The sequence below is a fragment of the Balaenoptera musculus genome, chromosome 3 (genome assembly GCF_009873245.2).
Source record: "Balaenoptera musculus isolate JJ_BM4_2016_0621 chromosome 3, mBalMus1.pri.v3, whole genome shotgun sequence".
NCBI lineage: Eukaryota > Metazoa > Chordata > Mammalia > Artiodactyla > Balaenopteridae > Balaenoptera > Balaenoptera musculus.
In genome coordinates, this window is record NC_045787.1 from 149,877,922 (window position 1) to 149,903,155 (window position 25,234).

The 25,234-nt window shown below is 53.3% G+C and overlaps 2 protein-coding genes across 2 annotated transcripts; one reads left to right on the plus strand and one right to left on the minus strand.

Annotated features, from left to right (window-relative positions):
- On the minus strand, nt 1–9,205 carry SNCB (synuclein beta). Its single transcript, XM_036847673.1, has 6 exons — nt 8,885–9,205; nt 8,138–8,267; nt 5,289–5,330; nt 4,958–5,076; nt 998–1,087; nt 1–648 (listed from the first exon to the last, which is right to left on the minus strand). The coding sequence occupies exons 2-6, from the start codon at nt 8,256–8,258 to the stop codon at nt 616–618; spliced, it is 405 nt and encodes a 134-aa protein (XP_036703568.1). The 5' UTR covers nt 8,259–8,267; nt 8,885–9,205; the 3' UTR covers nt 1–615.
- Nucleotides 9,206–20,130: 10,925 nt separating this feature from the next.
- Nucleotides 20,131–23,846, plus strand: EIF4E1B (eukaryotic translation initiation factor 4E family member 1B). Its single transcript, XM_036847308.1, has 7 exons — nt 20,131–20,193; nt 21,029–21,198; nt 21,479–21,574; nt 22,188–22,251; nt 22,986–23,099; nt 23,233–23,372; nt 23,732–23,846. The coding sequence occupies exons 1-7, from the start codon at nt 20,131–20,133 to the stop codon at nt 23,844–23,846; spliced, it is 762 nt and encodes a 253-aa protein (XP_036703203.1).
- Nucleotides 23,847–25,234: the final 1,388 nt, after the last annotated feature.

The window sequence follows — 25,234 nt, forward strand, 5'->3', positions numbered from 1 at the left end:
TACAGACAGATTGGCTTTATTCATGGACACCCGGGGGGCGGCCGGGCCCGCCCGCCCGGGACACGCTCACACGGGGGTGGGGTACTCTCCATGCCACAATCACGACACACGACGCCCGCGCTCGGACCGGGCCGGCTGGGGGAGGGGCATGGCACAGCCTGGCTCCTGGTTTTGGTTAAAAAAAAAAGGTTCTTGGGGTCGATGTGGGAATGCGGTGGAGGGGGGGTTCTGGGGCTGCCCGGGGCCCCTCAGAGAGCCTCTGTCGGGGGTGGAGGGGAGCCGTTGCTTTCCGATTCGTTTAAAAACACATCGAACATGCTACATTCGCGCAGACACTGGATGGGATGGGATGGGATGGGGTTGGGAGGGGGCAACATAGGTGGGGCGAGGCTACCAGCCATGGCCGCAGCCCCGGCCCTGTCCACGCCCCGGGGTTGGACGCGGGCAGGTGGGACAGACAGATAGACTCTAACACAGGCTCCGAGGGGGCGCCTCGGAGCGAAGGAAGATCTCGTGTTTTAAGGGGAAGGGGTAGAAGGACAACCCTGGCTCTTGGGGGGCGGGGCACGGGACAGGGAAGGGATTGTGCTGCTGGTGGGGGGCCGTCCTGGGCCCTTACGCCTCTGGCTCATACTCCCGATACTCCTCCTGCATCAGAGGGATGGGGGTGGAGTGGAGAAGAGCAAAAGAGGAAGGGGTTGGAGACCAAGTGGCCAGGCCCGGCCCAGAGACCCCTCCCCCTCAAGGAGGAACAGTGCATGTCCCTCTCCCTGGGCAGAAGAGAAACCTGGAAGTTGGGGACATCTGGGATGTTCTGGGCAGGGGTGCCTGGCACCCAGTGCTAGGCCCCATCTGTCCTCCCTCCCTGCTGCCACCTCTGGTGTCTGGGTTCTAGAAGAGGGGGGCTTGAAGCTCCCAGGCCCAACCTTATCCTGCCAGGAACCTCCCATCCCAGCTGGGGATGCCCAAAACCCCACCCAGCCTTGACACCCCTCACCTGGGGCGGTTCCTCATAACTCTCCCCTTCTGGCTCCATCAGGGGCTCAATCAGCGGCTCCTCTGCAGCTTCCTGGGCCACTTCCTCTGGCTGCAGGCAGAGAAGAGACAGTGCCCATGAGGCCAGCTGGGGATGCCCCTCAAATTCCTACCTTGGGAAGCTTTTGGCTGATTGGGGGAAGGCTAGGCTTTGTTGGCAATGCAACCAGAATTTTTAATTAAATTGTTTATTTGGAGTGCCTTGGAAGTGGGATGGAGGAGTGAAATTCCTCCAATTATGGCTTGAAGCTGGGGGTGGCGAGGGGGAGAGGGCTCTCCATACCCCTCTCCCCAGCACGTGGCAGCCTCCTGCGCTTCCATCATATGGACTGGGTGGGATGGGGAGCTAGATGGCACACTCAGTCACCCATTTATCCCTACCCTCTTTGTGTCAGCTCTGTGAGGGGGTGCGTATCAGGTCCCCAGAGATAACCCTGGAGGCTCCTCTGGGCTGGAAGGAGATGGAGACTCAGGGACAGGGCTGAGCAGGGGCTCTGAGCCATTCCCCTGCCACTTTCCACCCATCCCTCCCCCAGGGCCCTGTGTGGCCTGGTTTCTTCAGCTGTTGCTATTTTAAGATAAGCTGGAAGCGACAGCTCATGGTGTTGCTTGGATGTGTGAGCTAAGACTCTCCCCTCCCCACTGCATCTGCTGTCCAGACCGGTGCAGACCAGCAGGCACGCAAATAGGGGGCTGCCAGACACATGGCCAGTCCCCTGTGGGCGAGCACATGTATGTGCACAAACACGGGACTGAGCTGGCTGCACACGTGGGCACTCACAGTTACCTGAGGTCCAGGCACGGCTGTACAAGGCCACATGTGGGGGAACCTGTAGGCAAGGGGCACATCACCTCCCCCACTTTCATATGTAACCACTGTCCCTCCCTACTGGACAGAGGTGAGAATTTTGGGACCCTGGAGGGCTGGCACCTCTACACTCTAGTTGCTCCGGCTCCATCCAGGCAGCTTCAGCTCCTTCACATTACCTGTCATGGGCCCTGTGGGCACATGAGTTTACACTCCTGGCCTGGCTCACTTTCCCCAGTTACAAGTGGGTCCATCAAGGCCCAGGAGGTGGGGAAATGTTAGTTTGCCCAAAGTCACCCAGCTATGACAAGAACCCAGGAAAGAAACAGACTATTAAGAATCCCAGCTCTGCACATTATTGGGAAACAACTCAAATGTCCAACAACAGTAGAATGGATGTGTGCTCTGTCGTCCTATCACACAGTGGTTACTGTACCTCAAGGATGGGGAACCACAGTGCACACCACAGCATGGTTGACTCTCACGCTTACTGATGAATGAAAGAAGCCAGGTACAGAAGAGCATGTGCTCTAGGATAACATTTATGTGAAGCTGAAAAACACCCAACTTATTTGTGGTGATAGAAGTCAGGAAGCAATTAGCTGTGCGGGGGGAGACAGGGCCAGGACAAAGGTGAGGAGAGTCAGGCGCCTGGGGTGCAAATGAGACCCTGGAATAAGCATCCTCCCTTAAATTTTGTGCCCCAGATACCTCACTTCTCTCACCCTAGTCTTGGCCCTGGGAGTAGGGACTGGGAGGAGGTGTAAGGGAGGCTTCTAAGGGGCTGATGTTCTGTGTCTTCATCTGGGAGTTGGTTACTTGGGGAGAGTTGAATTTGTGAAAATTTCATGGAGCTGCATGCTTTCTGCATGAATGCTGTAATTCAATAAAAAGTTCACTTAAAAACCATCCTAGCCTGGCCATTCACTACCTCTTTGCCATTAGGTAAGTCGTTTTACCTCTGATCTCAGCTGCCTCGGGTGGGAAATGGGATGGTGTCTCTGCTTTGTATGCATATGGGGAGGCTTCCATGATAACGTATGTGAGCAGACTGGAGGTAGAGACAGAAACTTGCGCCCCCGGCTTGCATGGGTTCTCCATGGGCCCAGTGGCCCCAAAGGCCTGGCTTTGGATTGTAAGTCTATGAGCTTGAACTCCCTTGAGAGAGGAGGCTTGAAGTGTCAACAAGTGCTGGTAAAAGGAAGGCAGCCTGAGAGAAATGGTTCTGTGCAAGGCCCTCACCAAGCCTTGAGCTGAGAGCTCAGGCCCAGACCTGCCTTCTCTGCACCCCAGCTCTCAGCGCTGGGCCTGGCCCCATGTTGGCACCAAGGGACTACAGTGACATGAACCTGAGCTTATCCTCCCAACCACCTTCTCAGGGGGGCAGTCAGGATTTGTGATCTTGGGCAAGTCATTTTACCTCGCTGAGCCTCAGTTCCTTCATCTGTAAAATGGGCTAATTGTGATGCCTTCTTTACAGGGATGTTGTGAAGATTCAATAAGTGACTCCATGTACAATGTCTAGAACAGTGCCTACCCACACAAGAGATCAGTGAATGGGAGCAATCACTGGAGACATAAGGATAAGAAATGGAAAGTCACACAGCTGATAAAATGCAGAGACAGGACTTGAACCAGAACTTCCGAGTCAGGTCCCAGCTTTCAGACAGGGGAAGGAACCAACTGTGCAAAATGTCTAGAGTGGAGGGTGCTGTGGGGTCTCCTCAGCATGGATACCCTCATGCTGAATGCACACTGATCTCCTGATCATGCTGAAGGAAGCCCCACCCCCACAGAGGCAGAGTTTGCACTTACACGTGGACAACACGGAGCACCCCATGGGAGGCGTGTCTGTACAGACATCATAGAGACCCACAGAGTGCACTGTCCTAGCACACCTATGGTGACACAAGACCTTGGGGGCACACACAGGCTGACCATGTGATCGTGGGGCCATCATCTCTTACTGAGCACTCACTATGCCATCCAGGCTTTTCTCATCAGTAGTTCTCAAAGTGTGATCCCTGGACCTTCAGCATCAATATCACCCAGGTACTTGTTAAACATGCAAATTCTTGAGCCCCACAGACCTGCTGAATCAGAAATTCTAGGGATGGGACCAACAGTCTGTATTTTAACCTGGCCTCCTAGTGATCTAATGCACACTTAAGGTTTTGAGAACCTCTGAGCTACATTATCTCTAATCTACCTAAAAGTCCTCTTGTGCTCATCTCCCGTCTTAGAGGCAAAGAATCAGGCTCAGAGACATGATGGGACCTGCGCAGGGTCACACGGGATGTAGTGGAGTTGGGATTCAGATCCAGCTCTGTGGGGCTCCAGAGGTCACAGCTCTCACCCTACAGCATGTCCTAATGAGGTATCTGACTTCATGCACACGTGGGTAGCCGCCACCAGTTGCCTGGGGTAACATGTCTGCACAAATGTGTGACACACAGTTCACCCCTCCCCATGGCCCACTTCTGCTCATACCTGCCTCAGGGCCTTTGCATGTGCTCTTCCTACTGCCTGAAATATACTTTCCACATGGCTTGCCTCATCCCTTGGGTGTCAGCTCTAAGGTCATCTCCTCGGAGAAGCCTTCCCAACTAAAGTAGCCTCCTCACCCCTTGACTGTCTGTCCCCTCACCCTTGTTGTCTTTTCGTCATAGCACATACCCCTGTCTGAAACCATCTTGCTTACTGGTTAGCTTTTTACTGTATCTTCTCCCACTACAGTGTCAGCTCCATGAATGTAGGAACCTATTCTGTCGTAACCCCTAGAACAATCCCTCTCTGGCATGAATACTTGTTGACTGAAAAGACATGAGTGAACAATCAGTGACATATGTGGATGAGGCCAAAAGTGGTCCAAATGACACTCACAATCAGGATACATGTATCCAGCCAGATCTGGGTCACAGTCACGGGGAGTGCCATGCCCGTACACAGCTTCATGCAGACTCATTCTGAGCTGCGTCTAGCAGGGCCCTGCAGAACGTGAGGCAAGGTGGCTTGTGCCCCAGGCTGGCTGGGGGAACAGGGAGCCTGGTGGCAGGTTTATGGGTGTGCCTGGCACGTGTGTGTGTGTGTGTGTGTGTTGGAAGGATAGCTCACCTTCAGATCGGTGGGAAATTCCTCCTTCTTCACCAGGCCTGTGGCTGCTGCGATATTCCCAGCCCCAGAGAACACGGCTCCTCCCAGATGAGATGCCTGCTCCTTGGTTTTCTCAGCCACTGCGTCAGGGAGAGGGTTGGGGGCCAGGGTGAAGCAGGCATAGATGCCACCCTCCTCCATAGTGTCCCAGGGCCTGCCTTCCCATGGAGCACACCCCCAGGAAGCCTTGGGGGTGCCCTCTTCCACCACCCCTCCCCCCCCCAGTCTCTGGGTGCCAGCCAGATCCCAGGCCAGGGTGAGGACACAGGGCTGAGCAGGGCTGGGCTGGTACCTGAGGCCACTCCTTGTACAACCCCCTCTCGGGTCTTGCTTCCTATGGGGACAAAAAGGAGCACACGTAAGGGCTCTGAGCCAAGGGAACAGACTCCAGCAAGTACAGTGGTTACAGAGTGGGCAGAGGGACCCAGTCAGCAGTGGGCATCCTGGCCCTTCACTGCCTCCTTGGGTTCCCAAATCCCACAAGTGCCCCCCATGCCTACATCCTCAGGACTTCCAGTTCTCCCCACTCTCTGTCCCCTGCCACCCCCACCTGATATGATACCCACACCTCTGGTGGATGTTGCCTGAGCGCCAGCACTGGGAAAGCACTCTACCTGCGCCGGTTCATTTAATCCTCTGTCCAGGATGGGAGCAGATGGGGGTGGAACTGGGGGCAGGGCAAAAAGGCTCTGTATTTGGAAAGGTGCCCCTGATGCATAACTGCCCACATCCTACCCGAGGACACTCACATCCCAACATTCCCCGCTCCATTTCTTCTAAAGACTCTCTTCTAACTAGAGTGCAAATCCCTCCTTCTGGCCGAAGTTGGGAGAGTCTTAGATGCAGAATGGGTGTATAAGGGTGACGTGAATATGGTGCCTGACACCCATGGCATTGGCTGGGTCTTTCCAGGAGGGTAGCGACTGGGAAAGGCAAGAGACCCTAACCTGAGGTGGTGGGGGGTGGATGCCCTCAGGGGAGTGGGCTGTCTCCCATCCTGAGGATTTGGCAACCCAGACAACAACTGACAGAGCCAGAAATGGGTGTCTGGGCCAGCTGAGGCCGGCAGAAGGAGGGTGCAAGAAGACAGGATTCTCAGGGCTAAGGCCAGCTAGACCCAGAGACTGGCAGGGGTCGGGGGTTGTGCATGCACATCCATTTATTCCTCCCACAAATGCTTGTTGGCACCTGCTCTGATTCAGGTTCCAGGACAATGGCTCACTGTCAGATGGGGGAAAGAGAAGAGCAGAGTTGGTGCCCTGGACCTCAAGTAGTGGGGAGAGGACTTCCAGCCTCCAGGGGGTATGTGATGGGGGAGGGGGCACTGCCTGGGTCTTGACAAATGGGGAGCAGGTGGATATGCAGAAAGGAGACTGAGGAGGGTGTCCCAGGCACAGGGGACCACGTGGGCAAGGCATAGAGAGGTGTGTTTTCAGGGCCTGCATGGAGCACATCGATGGGGTCTGTGTGCTCGAAGCAATGGAAACTGAGGCAGGACCACAAAGCACGTTGAATGCTAGGCTACAGGGAGCTGAGGCTTTGATGAGTAAGAACTGGGGGCCATCAGGAGTTCCTGGTCAGGGGGAGGAGCAGGAGGTGCCCATCTAAGGGGAAAGGGAGGGGCCGAGTCTGTTAGCAAGGAGACAGTGTCAGGGGTGCCAGGAGTCCACAGGAGTGAAAGGGCTGAGGGAGAAGGGAGGAGGGAAGAGGGAGGCCAGAGCTGGGGTCCAGCAGGTGTGGGCTCAGGCCTTCTCCTAGTCTCCATCACCTCTGCCCTAGCTCCAACCACCCTCATCTGGCGACTATGTTACCCCCCAGTGGGTCTCCCTGCAATTTGTTCTGTCCCCAGAGGCCTGAGGGACCTTTCCATACTGAAGTCAGATCCTGTCGGTCCCTGGCTTACAGTCTGTCATGGCAATTATAATAATGCTTTGCCCGGGCCTGCAGGGGCCCCTCATGAACTGGCTCTTGCCCACCTTTCTGATCTCATTTCCTACCACTGCTTTCTGCCCTCTGCTCTCGAACCCAGTGTCCTTCAGCCCATTCCAGGCCTTTGCACCTGCTTTTCTGCACCGCCTTCCCACCCTCCTTATTCTTCGGGCTCAGCTCAGATGCTACCCTCTTTGTTTACCCTACCAAAGTGGCCCTCCACCCCAGCCACTGGATGTCAAATCCCACTACTGGAATACTTGGCATCACTATCAGGAGAGCTGGCACCTACCAGCACATAGTAGGTGGTCAATAAGTATTCAAATTATCACAACGCCAAGTCTGCCACAACCCTGGGCAAGTTAACCAGCCCTCTACAGCCTGAATAGGAGATAATTCTACGGACCGCACAAAAGTTAAGCCCTGAATCAGCAGACAGAATTCAATCAGTTTCTTGCCTCCCTTTATGCAAATGATCCTGCAGGCTCCCTCTTTTTTCCCACTTAGGGTGAGACATTTTAACCACTTGGCCTTTCTCCTGATGACAGCTGGCAGCTGCAAGGAGGGTGCACTCAGAAGAGAGATGCCAGTGGTGGAACCGCTGGGAGGAGGGAGACCCAGAGAGAGATTCAGAGGTGGAAGTAGCTGGAGAGGAGGGCTGGGAGGGAGCCCCAACAATACAGGGGGGAGCACAGCAAGGGGAGGGGGCATTTTGGAGTCCATAAAGCTTGACTCAAACTCCAGCTTCGGGTTTTATCAGCTGTGACCTTGACCAAGATAGTTAAACCTCTGGGAAGCCCCAGTTTCCCTGGTCTGTGGATGGGCAGGGAGCATTAAATGAGGTAATAGATGTTATGGATGTATTTCACAGGGTGCTTGGCAGAGAGTAAGGGCTCAGCACCAGGTAACTATTAATAATGGGAAGAATAAGGAAAAGAAGGCTGTCTCCTTTGATCCCCGCATTGGTCCCTGGACTTTCAGCTGAACCCCACCCTCACCAACCTTTCCCCCATTCCCCCTCCGGTCGGTCTCATCACTGGCCCAGGTTCCATCGCTGGCTATGACTTCAGTGACCCCTGCTGACCCGGCCCCATCTGCTGACTCATATTCTCCTGCCCAGACCCCCCCACTCCCTCCTTCTAAGGACCTCAGCTCCACTCCATCAGAGGACACCCAAACCCCTGCACCCTGGAAGCCCCGCCCCTCGCCCACCGACGTAGAGGACACCCTCCTTGGTCTTCTCCGCGGCCTCGGTGACCCCCTGCTTGGTTTTCTCCGCGGCGGCCACGACGCCCTCCTTGGCCATGGACAGGCCCTTCATGAACACGTCCATCCTGGCGGCCTGAGGAGAGCGAACACACGGGCACGGATGTGCTGGCCCCGCGTTCTCACCCCAGCCCTTCCGGAGGGACGCTGGTGTCCCCTCCCCTCCCTCCTGAGACCGAAGGCGCCCTTCAGGGCCCGGAACCCCCTCCCGCCTTACCCCCTCCCCAGCGCTAGGCCACAGGGCCGCAGCGAGTCCTAGCGTCCTTGAAACCGGGGACGCAGGAGAGGCCACCGCCTCGGTTATCCGGGGCCCTGCAACCTGCAGCCCCGCGGAACCGGAGTGCTGGGCAAGGCGCGAAGCCCCGGGGCCTGTCTGTACACACACGACAGAGTCACACGGCCATGCACACAAACATACTCCATGGACTCGCTCACGTGCACAGAGGACATGCAGGCGTTCAGACGCGCCCGGACACTGACACACGCGGGGCACACGGCCGCGGACGCACGTCCACACGGCCACCCAGGCAGTTGCAGACACCGAGCAACAGAGACACATATCCCGGGGCGCACACTGACACGCACCCACCGGCGTCCTCTTTCAGTTCTCCAGCCCCTTCCCCATCCCATCCAGTTCCCTCTCCATTCCCAGCCATTTCCTCAGCCCGGGCGTCCGGAGCGCGGCCGCCTCACCTGGATGCGGGTTCCGGGCTGGGGATGGAGCTGCGGCTGCGGCTGCGGCTGCAGCAGCGGCAGGCGGATGCAGGGGCTCGGCTAGGACGGGCTGGTGTGGGCTCGGGGCCGATGGGGGATCGGGCAGTGGCCAGGCGCTCAGCTTGGTCTGCAGCAGGCGGGGCGCGAGCCCTGAGCTGGGGCGCAGTAGTGCCCTGGCCTTGGGTGCGTCGCCAGCCACCGCTCGCTCCTAGCGCCCTGCTCGCTCGCGCGCTTCTGCTCTGGCTGGGGCGCTGCGGCAGCTCTGAGCTCAGCGCCCCCACTGGCGGCCGCGCCACCCCTCAGCCTGACTGACAGGGGGCGGGGAGGGTGACATCTCCGCGGAGCCCGCTAGCCTCACGGGGTGGGCCCGGGACACGCCGCTGGGGACCCCGGAGCGTCGTCAGACTCAAGTCCTGCCCCCAAGAGTCTAGTCTGGTGAGGGAGAAAATGCGGCGTGCTGAGAATAGGGACGTGCAGTTGGTTTTAGAGTTCAGACCTGTTTGGATCTCAGCTGTGGTTTTATTAACTGTGGGACCTTGGGCTACTCAGCTCTCCTTTCTGAATGTCAGTTTCCTTTTCTGTAAAATACGGATGGTTCATTCAATGAACGATTATTGAGCGCTTAGGTGCCAGGCAGGTTTGAGGCTGGAGACAGCGGAAAAGGAAAACAAGGTCCCTTGCTCTTCGGGAGTTTACAGTGGTGAGTTTCTGTGTGTGCAGAGATGGGTCACAGGACAGAAAATAAACGTCAACACTTAAACCAAACAAGGTTATTTCAGCTTCTGAGAAGTGTCATGAAGATGATGAAATGGAGATGAACCAGAGTTACTAGAGGAGGGGCACTTGAGACCAACTGGTCAGGGGAGGCCTTTGTGAGAAGGTGAATGGGAGCAGAGACCCCAGAGAGGCCCCCAGGCCAGGATGCTTGAGGGCAAGATCCATAGAGAGGGCACTGCAAGTGCAAAGGCCCTGAGGCAGGACTGTGCTTGGGAACAGATAAAAGACTGAAGAACCAGGAGGGAGGGAGAAGGAGGTGGACATGATCCTTTTTAGTGTAGTTATGGTCTGGATTGTCAAAATGGCCATAGAGTGCCAGGCACACATAGGTCCTTAGTTGGTATATGACAGAATTATGCCCAAAAAGCTGTGGGATCTCAGAGGAAGGGGACTCTGACAGCTCAAGGGAGTCAGGGAAGGCTGTACAGAGGCGGTGACATCAGAGCTGGGCCTTGTGGGATTTCATCTGGCAGACAAGGGAGGAAGGGAATATTAGGCTGTGGACATAGCATGGGCAAAGGCACTGTGGTTGGAAATGCAGGGTATGTGAGAGGGCAATCAGGAACCAGACTACGCAGGGCCTGGAAAAAAAATGTTCCCAGATTGCTGGTAGAGCTGCAAATTGTCACATGCTTTTTGGAAGGTGATTTGGAAACATTTACCAAAGACATAAATGCATGCTCCTTTGGAGCCAACAGTTCCTCTTCCAGGAATTCATCCCTTGGATCTCTACTCATACAAGCACACAAAGACATTTGTGCAAGGATGTTCACTGCAGCCTGGTTTATTGTAGCAAAAAATGGAAAATAATCTAAATGTCCCTCTGTAGAGGACTGGCTAGTTAATTTGTGTTTCATCCACTCAGTGCGACTCTGTACTGTCATTAGAAAGGATGGGCTAGACCCATGTGTACTGATATGGGAGTGTGACAAGACATGGTGTGAGGTGAGAGAAGCAAGGTGCCAAACTGTAATGTGTGGAGCTAGGCAATTTTTTAAAAAAATTATTTTATTGAAGTATAGTTGATTTACAATGTGTTAATTTCTATTGCACAGCAAAGTGATTCAGTTATACATATATATATATACATTCTTCTTCATATTCTTTTTCATTATGGTTTATCACAGGATATTGAATATAGTTCCCTGTGCTATACAGTAGTACCTTGTTGTTTATCCATTCTATATATAATAGTTTGCATCTGCTAATCCCAAACTCCCAATCCATCCCTCCCTCACCCCCTGCCCCCTTGGCAACCACAAGTCTGTTCTCTATGTCTGTGAGTCTGTTTCTTTTTCATAGATAAGCTCATTTGTGTTATATTTTAGATTCCACACGTAAGTGATATCATATGGTATTTGTCTTTCTCTTTCTGACTTCATATGATAATCTCCTGGTCCATCCATGTTGCTGCAAACAGAACTATTTCATTCTTTTTTATGGCTGAGTAATATGCCACTGTATACATGTACTACATCTTCTTTGTCCATTCAACTGTCATTGGACATTTACGTTGTTTCCATGTCTCGGCTATTGTAAATAGTGCCACTATGAACATTGGGGTGCATGTATCTTTTCGAATTATAGTTTTCTCTCACTATATGCCTAGGAATGGGATTGTAGGATCATATGGCAACTCTATTTTTAGTTTTTTGAGGAACCTCCATACTGTTTTCCATAGTGGCTGCACCAACTTACATTCCCACTGACAGTGTAGGCGGGTTCCCTTTTCTTGTGGAGCTAGTCAATTTTGATACAAGGAAAATACATACACTCACACAGTTATATACAGACACCTTATATATAAATATAGACATCTGGATATACAAAGAACACACCTGCAAGGACTTCCAAAACACTGTTAACAGTAGTTGCCCCTGGCAAATGGGATTGAGAGAACTCAGGGAGAGAAGCTTGTACATTTCATCACCTTCCTTCTTGTGCTGTTTGATTACTTTACCTTGAATAGTATTTTACTTGTGTAATTTTAAAAGTTAGCATGGGGGACAGCATGGCCTCTCATCATTGAAACTGCCTCCTTCCTATGTCTGGGGGATCCCGCACCTTATGAGGCAGAGCCCACCTCCCCACTCCAGGAGCTGACGATGCTTTCCCAGCTTTCCTTGCCAGGACATGTGACCTCAGCCCCAGACTTGGAACCTGAACCTAGTGCCAGGAAGAAGCAGGGAAGGAGGAGAGTCTGCTCTGGTGAAGACAGGTGATGGTGATGGTGTGGCAGTTCCTGCCAGGGACCAGGGGCAGCACTACTTCTGGGAGCATCAAGCACCAACAGGGCAAGCTGTACTGTCTGTACTCAGCTGTAGCATCTGGGGAGTCCTCCTGGGACTGCTTGACAATGTGATTTGGCCATCATTCCAGGCTGCATGGTCTCCAAGGGGACTCTGGCTTTCCAGGAGAGTTTCTGAGCTGCCCACTATTGGATAATAAACTCCTTATCTGTTTAAATAAGCCAGAAGTGATGTTTGTGACTCTTGACTAAGATCCCCTGAATGTCAGATGAGGAAGGACCAAGCAGTAGGGAGGAGAGAGGAGGAAGAGAGAAAGAAGAACATACGAAGGGTGTCTGTACTCCCTATTTTAGGAATTGGGGAGTCACTGAAGGATTTTAAATACAAGAGAGACCTAAATGAGACTTGCATTTTATGGGGCCCAAATGGAGGTGGGTTGGAGGGGGACACTGCTAGAATCAGCAAGAGCAGTGAGGAGGCTGGGGCAGAATCCACTGGAGGAATGATGAAACCTGAACCAGGGAAGCCTCGATGAGGCTGGAACAGGACTGGAGGGGAGACATGAGCATCACTGAGGACATAACTTATTAGATGTTGGGGAAGAGGGAGCGAGACGAGTCCAGGAAGATTCCCAGGTTTCTGGCTTGGACAATGGGGTGAGTGATCTTGCTGCAAAATGAAATAGGCATTGAGGGGGTGGGGCAGTTTTGGGGGGTGATGGTGTGTTTGTCTGGGGCACACTGAATGTGCAGTGCCTGATAGACTAGCTGGACGAGGAGTCCAGCTGAGAGTTGGATATCTGAGCCCAGAGCTCAGGAAGTCACTCCAGGCTGGCTTCAGGTATCGATTTGGGCCCTGGTATAGTGGGAAATCTTTAATACATGGCTTTCCAAGCAGGGAAGCACCTTGATTTGTAGAGTTTGCCCATACCCGTGGTGTAAATTCTCCTGCTGTGGTTGATTTCAAGCTGTCACTGTGATGTCTCTGAGCATTTCCACCATTCAGATAAAATAGATAAAAAATAATCTTGGGCTTCCCTGGTGGCGCAGTGGTTGAGAATCTGTCTGCCGATGCAGGGGACACGGTTTCGAGCCCTGGTCTGGGAAGATTCCACATGCCACGGAGCGGCTAGGCCCGTGAGCCACAACTACTGAGCCTGCGCGTCTGGAGCCTGTGCTCTGCAACGAGAGGCCACGATAGTGAGAGGCCCGCGCACCGCGATGAAGAGTGGCCCCCGCTTGCCGCAATTGGAGAAGGCCCTTGCACAGAAACGGAGACCCAACACAAGCCAAAAATAAAATAAATAAATAAATAAATAATTTTAAAAAATAATAATAATCTTAAAAGCATAGATAGTAAAATAACTAGGAAGTTATGTTTTGAGTGTTTATTAACTTTGTTTTAAACATATTTATATAACCATAAATTTATATAACTTAATTTTTAATAATGGCCTTAACACCTGGCTCACAAAATTCCTGAAACTTTGTTCTCAGGAGCTGGTCCAAGCCAGCCCAGTACACCATTGGATTCGTAGTCATTTGCATAGAGGTGGTGGATGGAGGATGCAATAGCCCAGGGGAACAAAGAGAGTGAAAAGAATGGAGGGGCCAGAACAGAATCCTGATTTCCTGCAAACTTCCTGAGTTGCCAGGGGCAGAGGAGCCCAGGGAAAGGCTGAGAAGGAGCAGCACAGAGAGGAGGAGAAACTGGAGAGAGCGGTGACAGGGAAACCGAGGGATTAGAGGACAAAATGTTACAGGCAAGCCAAAGCAATGAGTAGTAAAGAATCCTCGGATGGTCAGCAAGCAGGCTGTGGGGGAGTTTAACAGCAGAAATAGGAGGTGCTGGGAGTCCACGAGGGAAGAGGTACCTAGGGAAAGCCTCCAGGAGAAAGTGACATTCAAGCTGGGTTTTGAAAAATGAGAAAGACCTTACAAGTGGTGGTGAGCTTTCCCAGCAGATGATCCAGCAGGTGGAAAAGTCCAGAGTGTAAAAGGAGCAGAAAACAGGTTGAAATCTGAATCAGGTGGGAAGTTCATTTGGCTGCTAATCAGAAGCTTAGGCAGGGCTTCCCTGGTGGCGCAGTGGTTAAGAATCCGCCTGCCAATGCAGGGGACACGGGTTCGAGCCCTGGTCCAGGAAGATCCCACATACCGCGGAGTAACTAAGCCTGTGCACCACAACTAGTGAGCCTGCGCTCTAGAGCCCGTGAGCCACAACTACTGAGCCTGCATGCCACAACTATTGAAGCCCGCGTGCCTAGAGCACATGCTCTGCAACAAGAGAAGCCACCGCAATGAGAAGACCGCGCACAGCAGCGAAGAGTAGCCCCCGTTCGCAGCAGCTAGAGAAAGACCGCGCAGCTACGAAGACCCAGCGCAGCCAAAAATAAATAAATAAATTTATAAACAAAACAAAACAATCCTTATGTTAAAAAGAAAAACCAACCAGTTTCTTCAACAAATAAACTATAAGGAATAAAAAAAAAAAGAGATGGAATCAGGGAGAAGACCTAGAGATTAAAAGAGATTTAAAAAAAAAAAAAAAAAAAGCTTAGGCAAAGCAGGTGTTTATTCTTTCACTTAAAGAAGCCGTGCTACTGCAGTAGGCAGTCCATAGTTGGTGTGATGACTTCACAGTCATCAGGGACCCAGAATCTTACCTTCCTGTTCTACCATTCTTAGTACCTGGATTCCAACTTCAAGGCCCCTTCAACGCCCAAGATGGCTGCTGCAGTTCCAGCCATCATGTCTATGTAGAAAGCAGGAGGAAGGGAAGTAGGGTAAAGAGAGTACCTGCCAGTTTTCTGTCTCTTTCTTAAGAAGTTTTCCCAGAAGCCAACAATTTCTGCCTACTTCTCATTGGCTACACCTAGCTGCAGGGAGGCTGGAAAACTCTGGTCATCTTGCTGGGCTTATGACTTCCTAGAATCAAAGTATGACAAGGGGAGAATGGTTACTGGTGAGCCACTAGCAGCTCTGTCCCCCCTCCCAAAGTTTTGCCCCCAACTTATTATTTTTAAAAACTTCAAACCTAGAGAAAAGTTGCAAACATAATACAATGAACAAAACCTTCAGAAAAGTTGCAATATTAGCACAATGAATACCCAGATATCCTCACCTAGATTCCCCAGTTGGTAACATTTGCTACATCTTTGTTTCTCTCTCTGCATATGTGCTGTCTCCAGAAGAAGGTGGCATGGTTACTGGGCCACTACTTTCTAGCACAATGGATTCTTTACCCCATGTCACATGGCCAGCCCACCTTTAGGGCATAGGGTGGCGGAGCGCAGGCCCCTGGGTCTCTTTCTGGCCAGGCACTAAACCTGTGAGTTCTTGGGGCCCTCTCTTTGTTTCTGTTCTCTCTCCCCACTGGAAAATGGGCCACTCCACTCCTCTCTTTTCTCTCCCCTTCTTACGAGTGTACCAAGGAGCACAGTTATTGAAGCTTCTGGAGAGGAAAGGCTGGGAGAGTGTGGAGAAGGGGTTAGGAGAAAATCCCAGCTGGAGCAGCAGGTGCTCTCTTAAGAGAATCCCAGGGATCCTAGCTTTGCCTGGGTTCTGCAAAAATCCAGAAGTGTCTTTATAACTCTGAGTGTGGTGCCTGACAGTGTGATTGAACATTTATCAACATTATTGCTGTCTGGGCCTCAGGATGGGGAGGAAGACAGGCAGGAGGGATTGGGGTGCTAAGAACAGAGGGGGGTGGGTGGGTGATACTGATTGAACACCTGTGTGCCAGGCACTACATCATTAAGCCCTAAAATCAATCCCTTAAAGCAGGCACTTTCATTCCCACTTTACTGATGAAAGAACTGACACCCAGAGAGGGAAAGTCATGTAACTGGTCATTGGCCTCTATTCTTTTCAGTCGGTTTTTCCTGAGTGCCTACTGTGTTCCAGGTACTGTTCTAGGTACTGGAGTTCAGCAGAAAACAAGATGCATGAAGTCCTTGCTCTTCTAGAACTTACTATTCTAGAAGGAGGCGGCAGACAATTAACAAATGAACTAGTGACCAAATAAAATGCCTTAGATTGTGTCCCTTTTGTCAAAATCGGTGACATTCACCTCGCTAAATCTAATGGTCAATTCTCCCTCATGACTCTGACTTCTAGGTACTTGCTCTGAGCCAGGCCCTGCTCCAGGAACTGGAGAACAGAGTCGTGAGTAAAAGAGGCGCTGGGGACCTTATATTCTAGTACCAGAAAGCAGATGATGAGTAAAATAAATAAGTAAAATATAGGGTGCATCAGGAGGTGATAAGTGCTTGGAGGGAAAGCGAAGAAGAGAAAGAGCATGGGGGTGCTGGGGTGAGGCTGAGGGCTTGACCAGTTAAATGCAGTGGGCAGGGAAGGCCTGGCTTGAGGTAGGAATTGAGGGAGCAGCCAGTGTAAAGTCCTAAGGCAGGCGTAGGCCTGGCACGTTTGAAGACCGGCAAGGTGGCCAGTGTGGTGGAGTGAGTGAGGGGTGGAGAGTAGTGGGGAGGGAAGGCTGAGAGCTGGTGGCACCTTACAGACCCTTGTAGTGTGAGCTCAGGAGTGATGTGATCTAACTTTCCTTTTTAAAGATTGCTGTGTAGGGAGTAGATTGTTCTTGGGCCAGGGTGGAAGCTGGGACCGGTTTGGATGCCATCGCCATAGTACAGGGAAGATGAGAGTCCGCTTGGGCTAGGGTGGTGGCAATGGAGATGGAGAGAAGCGGCTGGATCCTGGATATTTTGAAGGTAGAGCTGAAGAGGGGTTACAAGAGAGGAGTCAGGACCAGTCCAGAATTTTTGGCTGAGCAGGTGGAAGGATGGAGAAGATTGTGGGAGGAGCAGGTCTGGGGACAGGGGAAAGTCAGGAATTCAGCTTTGGATGCAATAAGCCTGAGCCAGATGCACATTAGATACCCAGGTGGAGCTGTGAGCAGGCAGCTGGATGTGCTCTTTGGGATTTCAGATTGGGGCCACAGGTGTACTGTATTTGTGACATTCAATGCCCAAGACTGGGTGAGACCGTGAAACAGCAAGTGTTGACAGATCAACACTCTGTCAACACTTAGTCCTGGGGCCTTCCAAAGCAAAGAGGAGGAACCATCAATTTTGTTCACGTCTTTACCCCCCATTGCCTAAAACAGTGCCTGGCCCAAAGTAACTGCTAGGTCAGTATTTTTTGAATGAATGAATGAATGAGTGGTGCTAAGTGCTAAGAAGGAAATAAAATGGATGCTGAGTTAAAGAGTATATGGGGGACTTCCCTGGTGGCGCAGTGGTTAAGAATCCACCTGCCAATGCAGCGGACACGGGTTCGATCCCTGGTCCAGAAGATCCCACATGCCATGGAGCAACTAAGCCCATGCGCCACAACTACTAAGCCTGTGCTCTACAGCCCGCGAGTCACAACTACTGAAGCCCGCGTACCCTAAAGCCCGTGCGCAACTACTGAGCTCATGTGCCGCAACTACTGAAGCTTGCGTGCCTGGAACCCGTGCTCCGCAACAAGAGAAGCCACCACAATGAGAAGCCTGTGCGCCACAACAAAGAGTAGCCCCCGCTCGCCACAACTAGAGAAAGCCTGCATGCAGCAACGAAGACTCAATGCAGCCAAAAAAAAAAAAAAAGAAGTACATGGGGGAGAGTGGTCTACTTTAGATAGAGTGGTCAGGGAAGGTCTCTTTGAGAAGGTGGCATGAGTCAAGCCCTGAAGGACAGGGAGAAGTCAGTCATATAAAGAGTTGGGGAGAAATGTCAAGTGCAAAGTCCCTGAGGCAGGAACGAGACTGGCCTCTTGGAGGATCAGCATTGTAAGCCTGGATCGTGCAGGAACTTGCAGTCCCAGAACCTAGACTGGATCACATCCTGGGTATCCTGGAGAGTTTTAAAGAGAGGAGTTAAGTGATCAGACTGATTGTTTAAATAATCCCTCTGAGCCAGGTGGAGGATGTTTTGTAGGGAGGCAGGAGTGGAAGCAAGGAGAGCGTTAGGAGAGAAAAGGCAGTGGCCCAGGCCAGAGATGACGATGTTTGCTGAGGTGAGGGAGGGAGAGTAATGGGCAGATTCGAGATATTTTAGGAACAGAATGGCAGGATTGGGATTCAAGAGCCCCTGCTTGTTCAACCCCACTGTGAAAATGTCCTCCACAGACAGACTTGGGAGGGCCTGGGGTAGGGACCAGAACCCCATAGGGCCGGGGGGGGGGTTTCCTCCTGGGGTCTCTTCATAGTCACCCAACCCCAGACTCCAGGGGCTGCCCCACGCTGGAAGACGTGGAAGATGGTGGGAAGGGGTGCTGTGGCTGCTAGGATCATCCCATGCCAGGCTCTGGGCCAGGACTCTAAGGCAGCTAAAACCATGTCCAGCACTTGGAGAGGGTCCTTTCTCCCTTTTTCTCCATCAAATCTGGATTCCTGATCTCTCCCCAAGCCTGGCCCTCCTCCAATGCTTCTTCTGTCCAAAATTCTTCAACATTCCTCCCATTGAGAGGTGGGATTATGTCCCTGTTGTTGAATGTGGGCCCTGGGACTCAAAAAGAGTACACTGGACATAAAGCTGTACCAGGTTTCAGGCTGAGGCCTTAAGAAACTGGCAGCTTCTGCCTCTCATCTCTTGGGACATTGGTTATGAGAACCCAGCCACCATGCTGTGAGGAAGCCAAGTGGTCACATGGAGAGGCTACATAGAACTGTCCCAGCTGACACCCCAGTTGAGGTTCCATCTGTCAGCCAGCAAAGACCGCCCCACTGTGAGTGAGCAGATAGCCCCAGCCCCAGCCTGTAAGCCACTCCAATCGATAGGGCTTTGGAGTAGAGATGGCCCATTCCTATCTAGTGCTACCCAAATTGCAGATCTGTGAGCAAAATAAATGATTATTGTAGTTTTAGGCCGCTGTGTTTGGGGTGGTTTGTTATGCAGCAACAGGTAGCTGGGACTTCATGCCCACCTCTCCAGAGCCTATCCACCACCAAGCACTACTGAGTCTTCCTTCTAAATACATGTTCTCTTCATCTTCCCTGCCACCCCTGTTGTGACCTGGACAGCTACGTCAGCATCCAAGTAGATCTCCTCCCACTCGCTCTTAATTGCACAGGGTCTGTTTCCTACACAGCAGCCAGAGAACTTGCTAGAAAGCCCATCTGATTACCTCCCCAGCCCCTCTGTACCCACTTGAAGCACCCAATGGCTCTCCACTCTCCTAAGATCAAGACTCACCATCCTTGCCCCCTTTAGGCGTCAGCCACAGTGGTGGTCTTTCTTCTCTTCCTCCAGTACCTCATGGGCCCTTTGCCCCAGAGCCTCTGCACGTGCTGCTTTCACTCCCCGAGATGCCCTCCTCCACCTACCTAGTTAATGTCTTGCTCAAACGTCACCTCTTCTGTGAACTGCCTCTGAGTCGGTGGTTCTTGAAATGGGGTCTCTGACCAGCATCATCAGGGAACTTGTTAGAAATGCCAATTCTCAGGCCCAAGCCCTGTGCTAAGGCATCAGAAATTGGGAGGCAGGGCCCAGTGGTCCGTGTTTAACAAGCCCTGCAGGTGATTCTGATCCATGCTCTTGAGAAGTGTTGCTCTAAAGCCCAGGTCATGGATTTTGTCTTCTCCCATCTGTGAAATCCTTTCCTTCAGAAGTCTGCATTCATGATGATACAGGTCTTTGTGAGGTTACCTGATGCCTGGCTCCCCTGATAGACCAGAGCACAGGGGCCACTCATCTTCTGCTCCTCACTGCCTCCCAGGCCTAGGCCTGGCACACCCTGGAGCTCAGGGATGCGGGTTGAACAGATATTAACCGTCAGCCTCCAGGTGGTCATGGGCTCCTCTGGCTGTGGGGGAGGGGAAGGGACTGGTCCCTTACAGAGCTGGGACCCTAAAAGTGGACAAGGGGAGGGTGAGAAACCTGAAGAAGTTTGGGGAGGGTTCAGCCCCTGCAGAAAAGGCTGCTGTTCAGAAGGCAGGGAAAGGGTCTCCCCAGCCAGAGCTTTCCCTCCCTCCCTCACCTCCCCAGTCCCTCCTCCACCCTGGGGTAGCCCTCAGCTGACTGCTATTGACCACTGAGCCAGGCCTTGTTCTGTGGGCTTTACGTGTTTTATATCATTTAATACCTAAGCTTCTGCGTTGTGTATCATTAACATTCCCATTTTATAGACAGGGAAACTGAGACTCAGTGAGGTTCAGGTACTTGGCTGAGGTCAGGGCAGGGAGGACTTGAACCCAGGCTGTATGACAGGTGTACTGGCCCTTGCCATCCATGCCCAGGTGGAGAACACTCAGATGGCCCAGGAGGTAGGAAGCAGGAGTGCAGTGGGCTGGCGGGCCTGTGTGGAACCTCATTTGCTCTTTCCAAAGGCAGCGTCATCTGTAGCAGATTGGGAGAAGGAGGCCCCAGTGTTGCCAGACCTCTCTAAAATTTCAAGAGCAACCAAAAATGTGGATTTTTAATATCCTCGTTTCTAAATAATCACATTAGAAAGAAAACCCTTAGATGCTTCCAGATACCAGATAAATGCCTGGGTCAGATGACATTGATGGTGAAATCGAGGGGGTGAATGACAGCAGAGCCAAAAAGGAGACACCACAATATGTGTATAAGGTCTCTCACCTGGCCCCGCCCTGCCCCCCTCCCCCATGTCAGAGTCGCAGCTTCTGCCATGTCTGGGACGGTCTGCTTTAAATTCAGCGTCCACCCTTGGTGGCATGTGGTTTCACTAAGGGCAGACCCCTAATACTGACCCTTACCATCGTGTCTCAGCCCCCAAATGGCCAGCGCCGTGTGGGCGGAGGCTAGGTCTGCCTGGTCACAGCTGTGTTCCCAGCCCCCCCGGCTGCATGCAGGTGCTCACTAAACGCTTGCTGATGGAAATAATAGTGTAAGCCCTTCCCCCTCTGAACACCCCCACCCCCACCCCTACGCTGGCTCCTCCCAGTCCCCTGTCCTGGGTGAGCGGGGCGGGGCGATGGTGGGTTAAAGGCCGGCAGCTGGGGGCCCCCTCGCATGCTGGGTGCCCGTGGAGTCCAGGCTGTAGCATGGCTACTGCGCGCTCTGTAAGTCCACCCGCCCGCCCCCTCGGGCAGCGAAGGCCGGGGCTCACCGCCCACCTTGACTTCTTTCCTTGGTCAGGCCAAAGAGGCTGAGGGTGGAATCCAAAAGTGGAAGAAAGAGAAGGAGGAGAAAGAGAAAGAGGAAGAGGAGGCAGCAGCGGCGGTGTGGGTGGGAGAGGAGGCTCTGAGGAAGGCCCGGGCCGAGGGCCCCGTGGAGAGCAAGCTGGAGTTGCACCCGCTGCTGAACAGGTAGGGCAGGCCCTCCTCTTGGCCTTGGACTCACTTCCTCATCTGGGAAAGGCCAGAGCTGGCCTAAGACTTGGGCTCTGGTGGCCCTTCCAGCCTTAACCCAGCTGAGATTCTGGGTTAAAGGCCCTCACTCATCCCCTGGCCCTTCAGGATAACTGGCTCCAGTCACTTTGGGCGGCCTGTTTGTCCTTGGAGGAACAGGGCTTCCCTGCCAACCTAGCTGCTGCTGGGGGCGGGCAGATGGGTGCACTCTGCTTCCTCCTGGCCCGCCCTCCTCCAGGTGGGCTCTGTGGTTCTTCAAGAATGACTGCAGCAGGGCCTGGCAGGATAACCTGCATCTGGTCACCAAGTTTGACACCGTGGAGGACTTCTGGGCGTGAGTGTCTGTCCCTCATGGAGGAGGCTGGGGCCAGGGGGTTCTGAGCTGGGGATCCTTCCCAGACCCCACCCCTCCAGGGAGCTGCTTCCTACACAGCTTTCCCAGTCTTTCCTGGGGCCTTGCAGCATCTGCTGAGGACTGGGGCTTGGTGGGTTCTGCAGGGAGGTGGCGGGGGGATTGGCCTGGGGCATATCCCCCCCTGAAGCCTCCTTGGGACTCAGGGAAAGAGCCTGGGAAGTGGGAGAAACAAGGAGTTGACCCTGACTCTGCTGCTCCATGCTTTGGGACCCTGGGCAAGTTCCTTCCCCTCTCTGAGCTTGTCTCAGCCACAAAGTGAGTTTTAGGCTGTCTCAGTGTCTGTGGTAATCCAGTGAGGGGATCTGAAAGGTGCTTCACAAACCCTAGAGGTGGGTGAGCAGGTGGGATTTGAAGGTCTGGGCAAGTGGGGATGGAATTCCTGGCAGGGGGCACCAGTATGAGCGAAGGCTTGGAGGCTGGAAGGTGGGTGGAAAGCAGTGGGGTCTGGTAAGAGATTGAAGGGTCTGAGGCCAGTTGGAACCAGGCTCTAAAAAGCCTGGACTTTCAGCCTGGGGTGGGGGCCTCTCTCCAGGATGTACAATAACATCCAGCTGGCCAGTAAGCTCTCTTCCGGCTGTGACTATGCCCTGTTCAAGGTAAGCCCTGCTTCCCCGCCGCCCCCCCCTCCCCGGGGCACAGGGGGGGTGATTCTTCCCAGCTTCCTACCTCACAGGGGGTTTGGGGGTGGGGTGCCGAGGACAGCCTCCCTCAGAGCCAAGTATAATTTCAGATCGGAGGACCGCTCTGCAGAAGCATAGACAGAGTGTCAGACCTGAGCTGTACCTTGAAGGACAGGGGAGGGGGAAGAAGGGGGAACAAGGAAGGAGTCTAGGTTTCTGGCCTGGCTCCTTAACTAGGGACGTGCATCAGAATTGCCCCAGGACACTCATCAATGTCCAGGCCTGTCCCTGGAGGTGCTGTGCAGTGGGGCCCTGACATCAGCATTTAAAGATTTCCCTAGGTGACTTGTGTCCAGCTGAGCCTGGGATGTCTGCCTTTGGCCACACTGGGGTTGCCCCAGATGCTTTCTTAGTCACCTCCATTTGAACTCTCATATCAAGGAACTTGGTTCAGTAAAGGAGATAAACACACACCCACGCAAGGCTATGTGAGGTGACAGATGTTGAGGCTTAGGGGCCCGTGGGAACTCACAGGAGGGTCTGGGGGGCTGAATGGCTGGTAGAACCTGCTTGTACAGGAGGGATGAAGGCAGAGAGGTTCTGGCCTGTGGAGGCCTACTGAGGGGCTAGAGCAGGACCTGGGGAGGTGGCCAGGCCCTCACTTTCCTTTGAACAAAGGGAGGTGGTTGATCTGCCAGCCTGCCTCCCAGGATGGCATTGAGCCCATGTGGGAAGACAGCAGGAATAGGCGGGGTGGCCGCTGGCTGGTCAGCCTCGCCAAGCAGCAGCGCCACAGTGAGCTGGACCACCTATGGCTGGAGACGGTGAGTGGGGGGCTGGGCGAGGAGGCTTCCCAAGGGAAAGGGGCTGGGCTGGTGTGTGGTGGTGGTCTCAGGGTGGTGGGGGCAGACTCTGTGCCCGCCAGGAAGTCGCATCCTCCTCCTTTTTTGGCTCCAGCTGCTGTGTCTGATCGGGGAGAGCTTTGAGGAGCACAGCCGGGAGGTGTGTGGGGCCGTCATCAACATCCGAACCAAGGGGGACAAGATTGCCGTGTGGACGAGAGAGACAGAGAACCAGGAGGGCGTGCTGCGCATTGGGTGAGGGGTATCTCTGGCACAGGGTGGGGGCTGGGTCTCTTCTAGGAGAGAAGGGGAAGGTGGAAGGGGTGTGGTTTGGCCTGCACGGGAGACCTCGAACTCTGCATGCTGTCTCTCCCTTCTTTCTTCCCCATTTGTGAAAAGGGTGTGGCATCTCAATTTCAAACTGTTTCTTAACAGACCTCTTTTCCTTTGCACTAGGCACATTTTGGGTTTCCACATGGGTAAGACAAATACAACAGGAGTTACTGTGGTTGGAACTAGGGTAGGAGCTCTGAGCAAAGGACCCAGGGTCCCACGTTATCTCCAGGACCCGCTGCTGACTGCCTGTCTCCTTTCCTCTCCCACTTACCTCCCAGGCGTGTCTACAAAGAGCGCCTGGGACTCTCCACAAAGACCATCATTGGGTACCAGGCCCACGCAGACACGGCCGCCAAGAGCAACTCCCTAGCCAAGAACAAATTTGTGGTGTGAGGGGACCCTGGCCCCACTGCCCATTCGGCTGCCCCTGAGCCTCCCACTGCTGTGTGTGTGTGTGTGTGTGTGTGTGTGTGTGTGTGTGTAAAAGGGGCTGGGCTGGGGGCAGATGGCATGGTTCTCACCTATTCTGGAGAGCATACGAACACTCTTTAATGTGAATTGGGGCCCAGGCCTAGGGGCAGTTCTGGTGGGGGACCCAATGTGAGGGACCAGGGCAACGGAAAGGTGGAGGAAACCCTGGGCTTGTTTCACCCTGGGGGTTGGGTTGAGTAGAGTGGGGTGAGGTGAGTTATTGGTGGGAGGAGGGCACAACTGCAGGTGGAAAGATAACAGGAGAGAATCCTAGGCTCTAGGACTGACTCTGTGCTCCCCACCTTGGGGAAAGAGGCTAAGTGGCCTGAGGGCCAGACTCTTCCATTTTGGGGGAGGGGGCTCAAGGCCGCTGACCCAGAGCTGGAGCTCAGGGACAGGAGTGGGGAGCTCTCTCGAATGATCACTCTGCTTTAAAAACTTTTATGGATTGCCTCTCATCAGATTTGTAGCCTTGGAGCCTACCCTGTATCCCGCACCTCCCCTCAGCCAGCTGTGCGTGGGTCCCTAGAGTGGCAGGGGTGGGCGGGGGGGGGGACTGTTGAGGCCCTGGCCCAGGAGAGGTGGTCAGGCCTTACTATGGTTCTGCTAGACGATGATTAACTGGAAGGTGATGAAGCTTAAGCCCCTTTCTGTTTCCTATCTAAATAAATACTTTTAAACAAAACCAGAATTATTTTTAAAGAGGACTCTAAAATTGAGTAAAATTCAGGCCCCCCAAACCTTGATCTGCTCTAGTCCTGCCTTGAGAGGGCTCATGTGAGACCCCCCAGGTACCAAGGAGCCTGATCAGGGTGGAAGCTGGTAGGGGGGAGAGGGGTTAGACGGTGGGGGAGGGGCTTTAACCGCCAAAGGGGTTTGAGCCAGGGGATGCAGTGTATGCCCCTGGCAAAACTGAAGGGGCAGGGAGCAGCAGGAGTGGCCCTCGCAAGACCCAGGTGTCATCCGGTCTGAGTTTGAACCAGTAGAGGTAGAACTGAATTTCCGGGGCTTCCTTGGTGGCCCAGTGGTTAAGAATCCGCCTGCCAATGCAGAGGACACGGATTCGAGCCCTGGTCCGGGAAGATCCCACATACCTCGGAGCAGCTAAGCCCGAAAGCCACGACTACTGAGCCTGCACTCTAGAGTTGGTGAGCCACAACTACTGAAGCCCGTTCTGCAACAAGAAAAGCCAGCCTGATGAGAAGCCCCACGCACGGCAACTAGAGAAAGCCCGCGCACAGCAACGAAGACCCAATGCAGCCATAAAGTAAATTAAAAAAAAAGAATTTCCGTCCAGTGAGAAGCGCTTT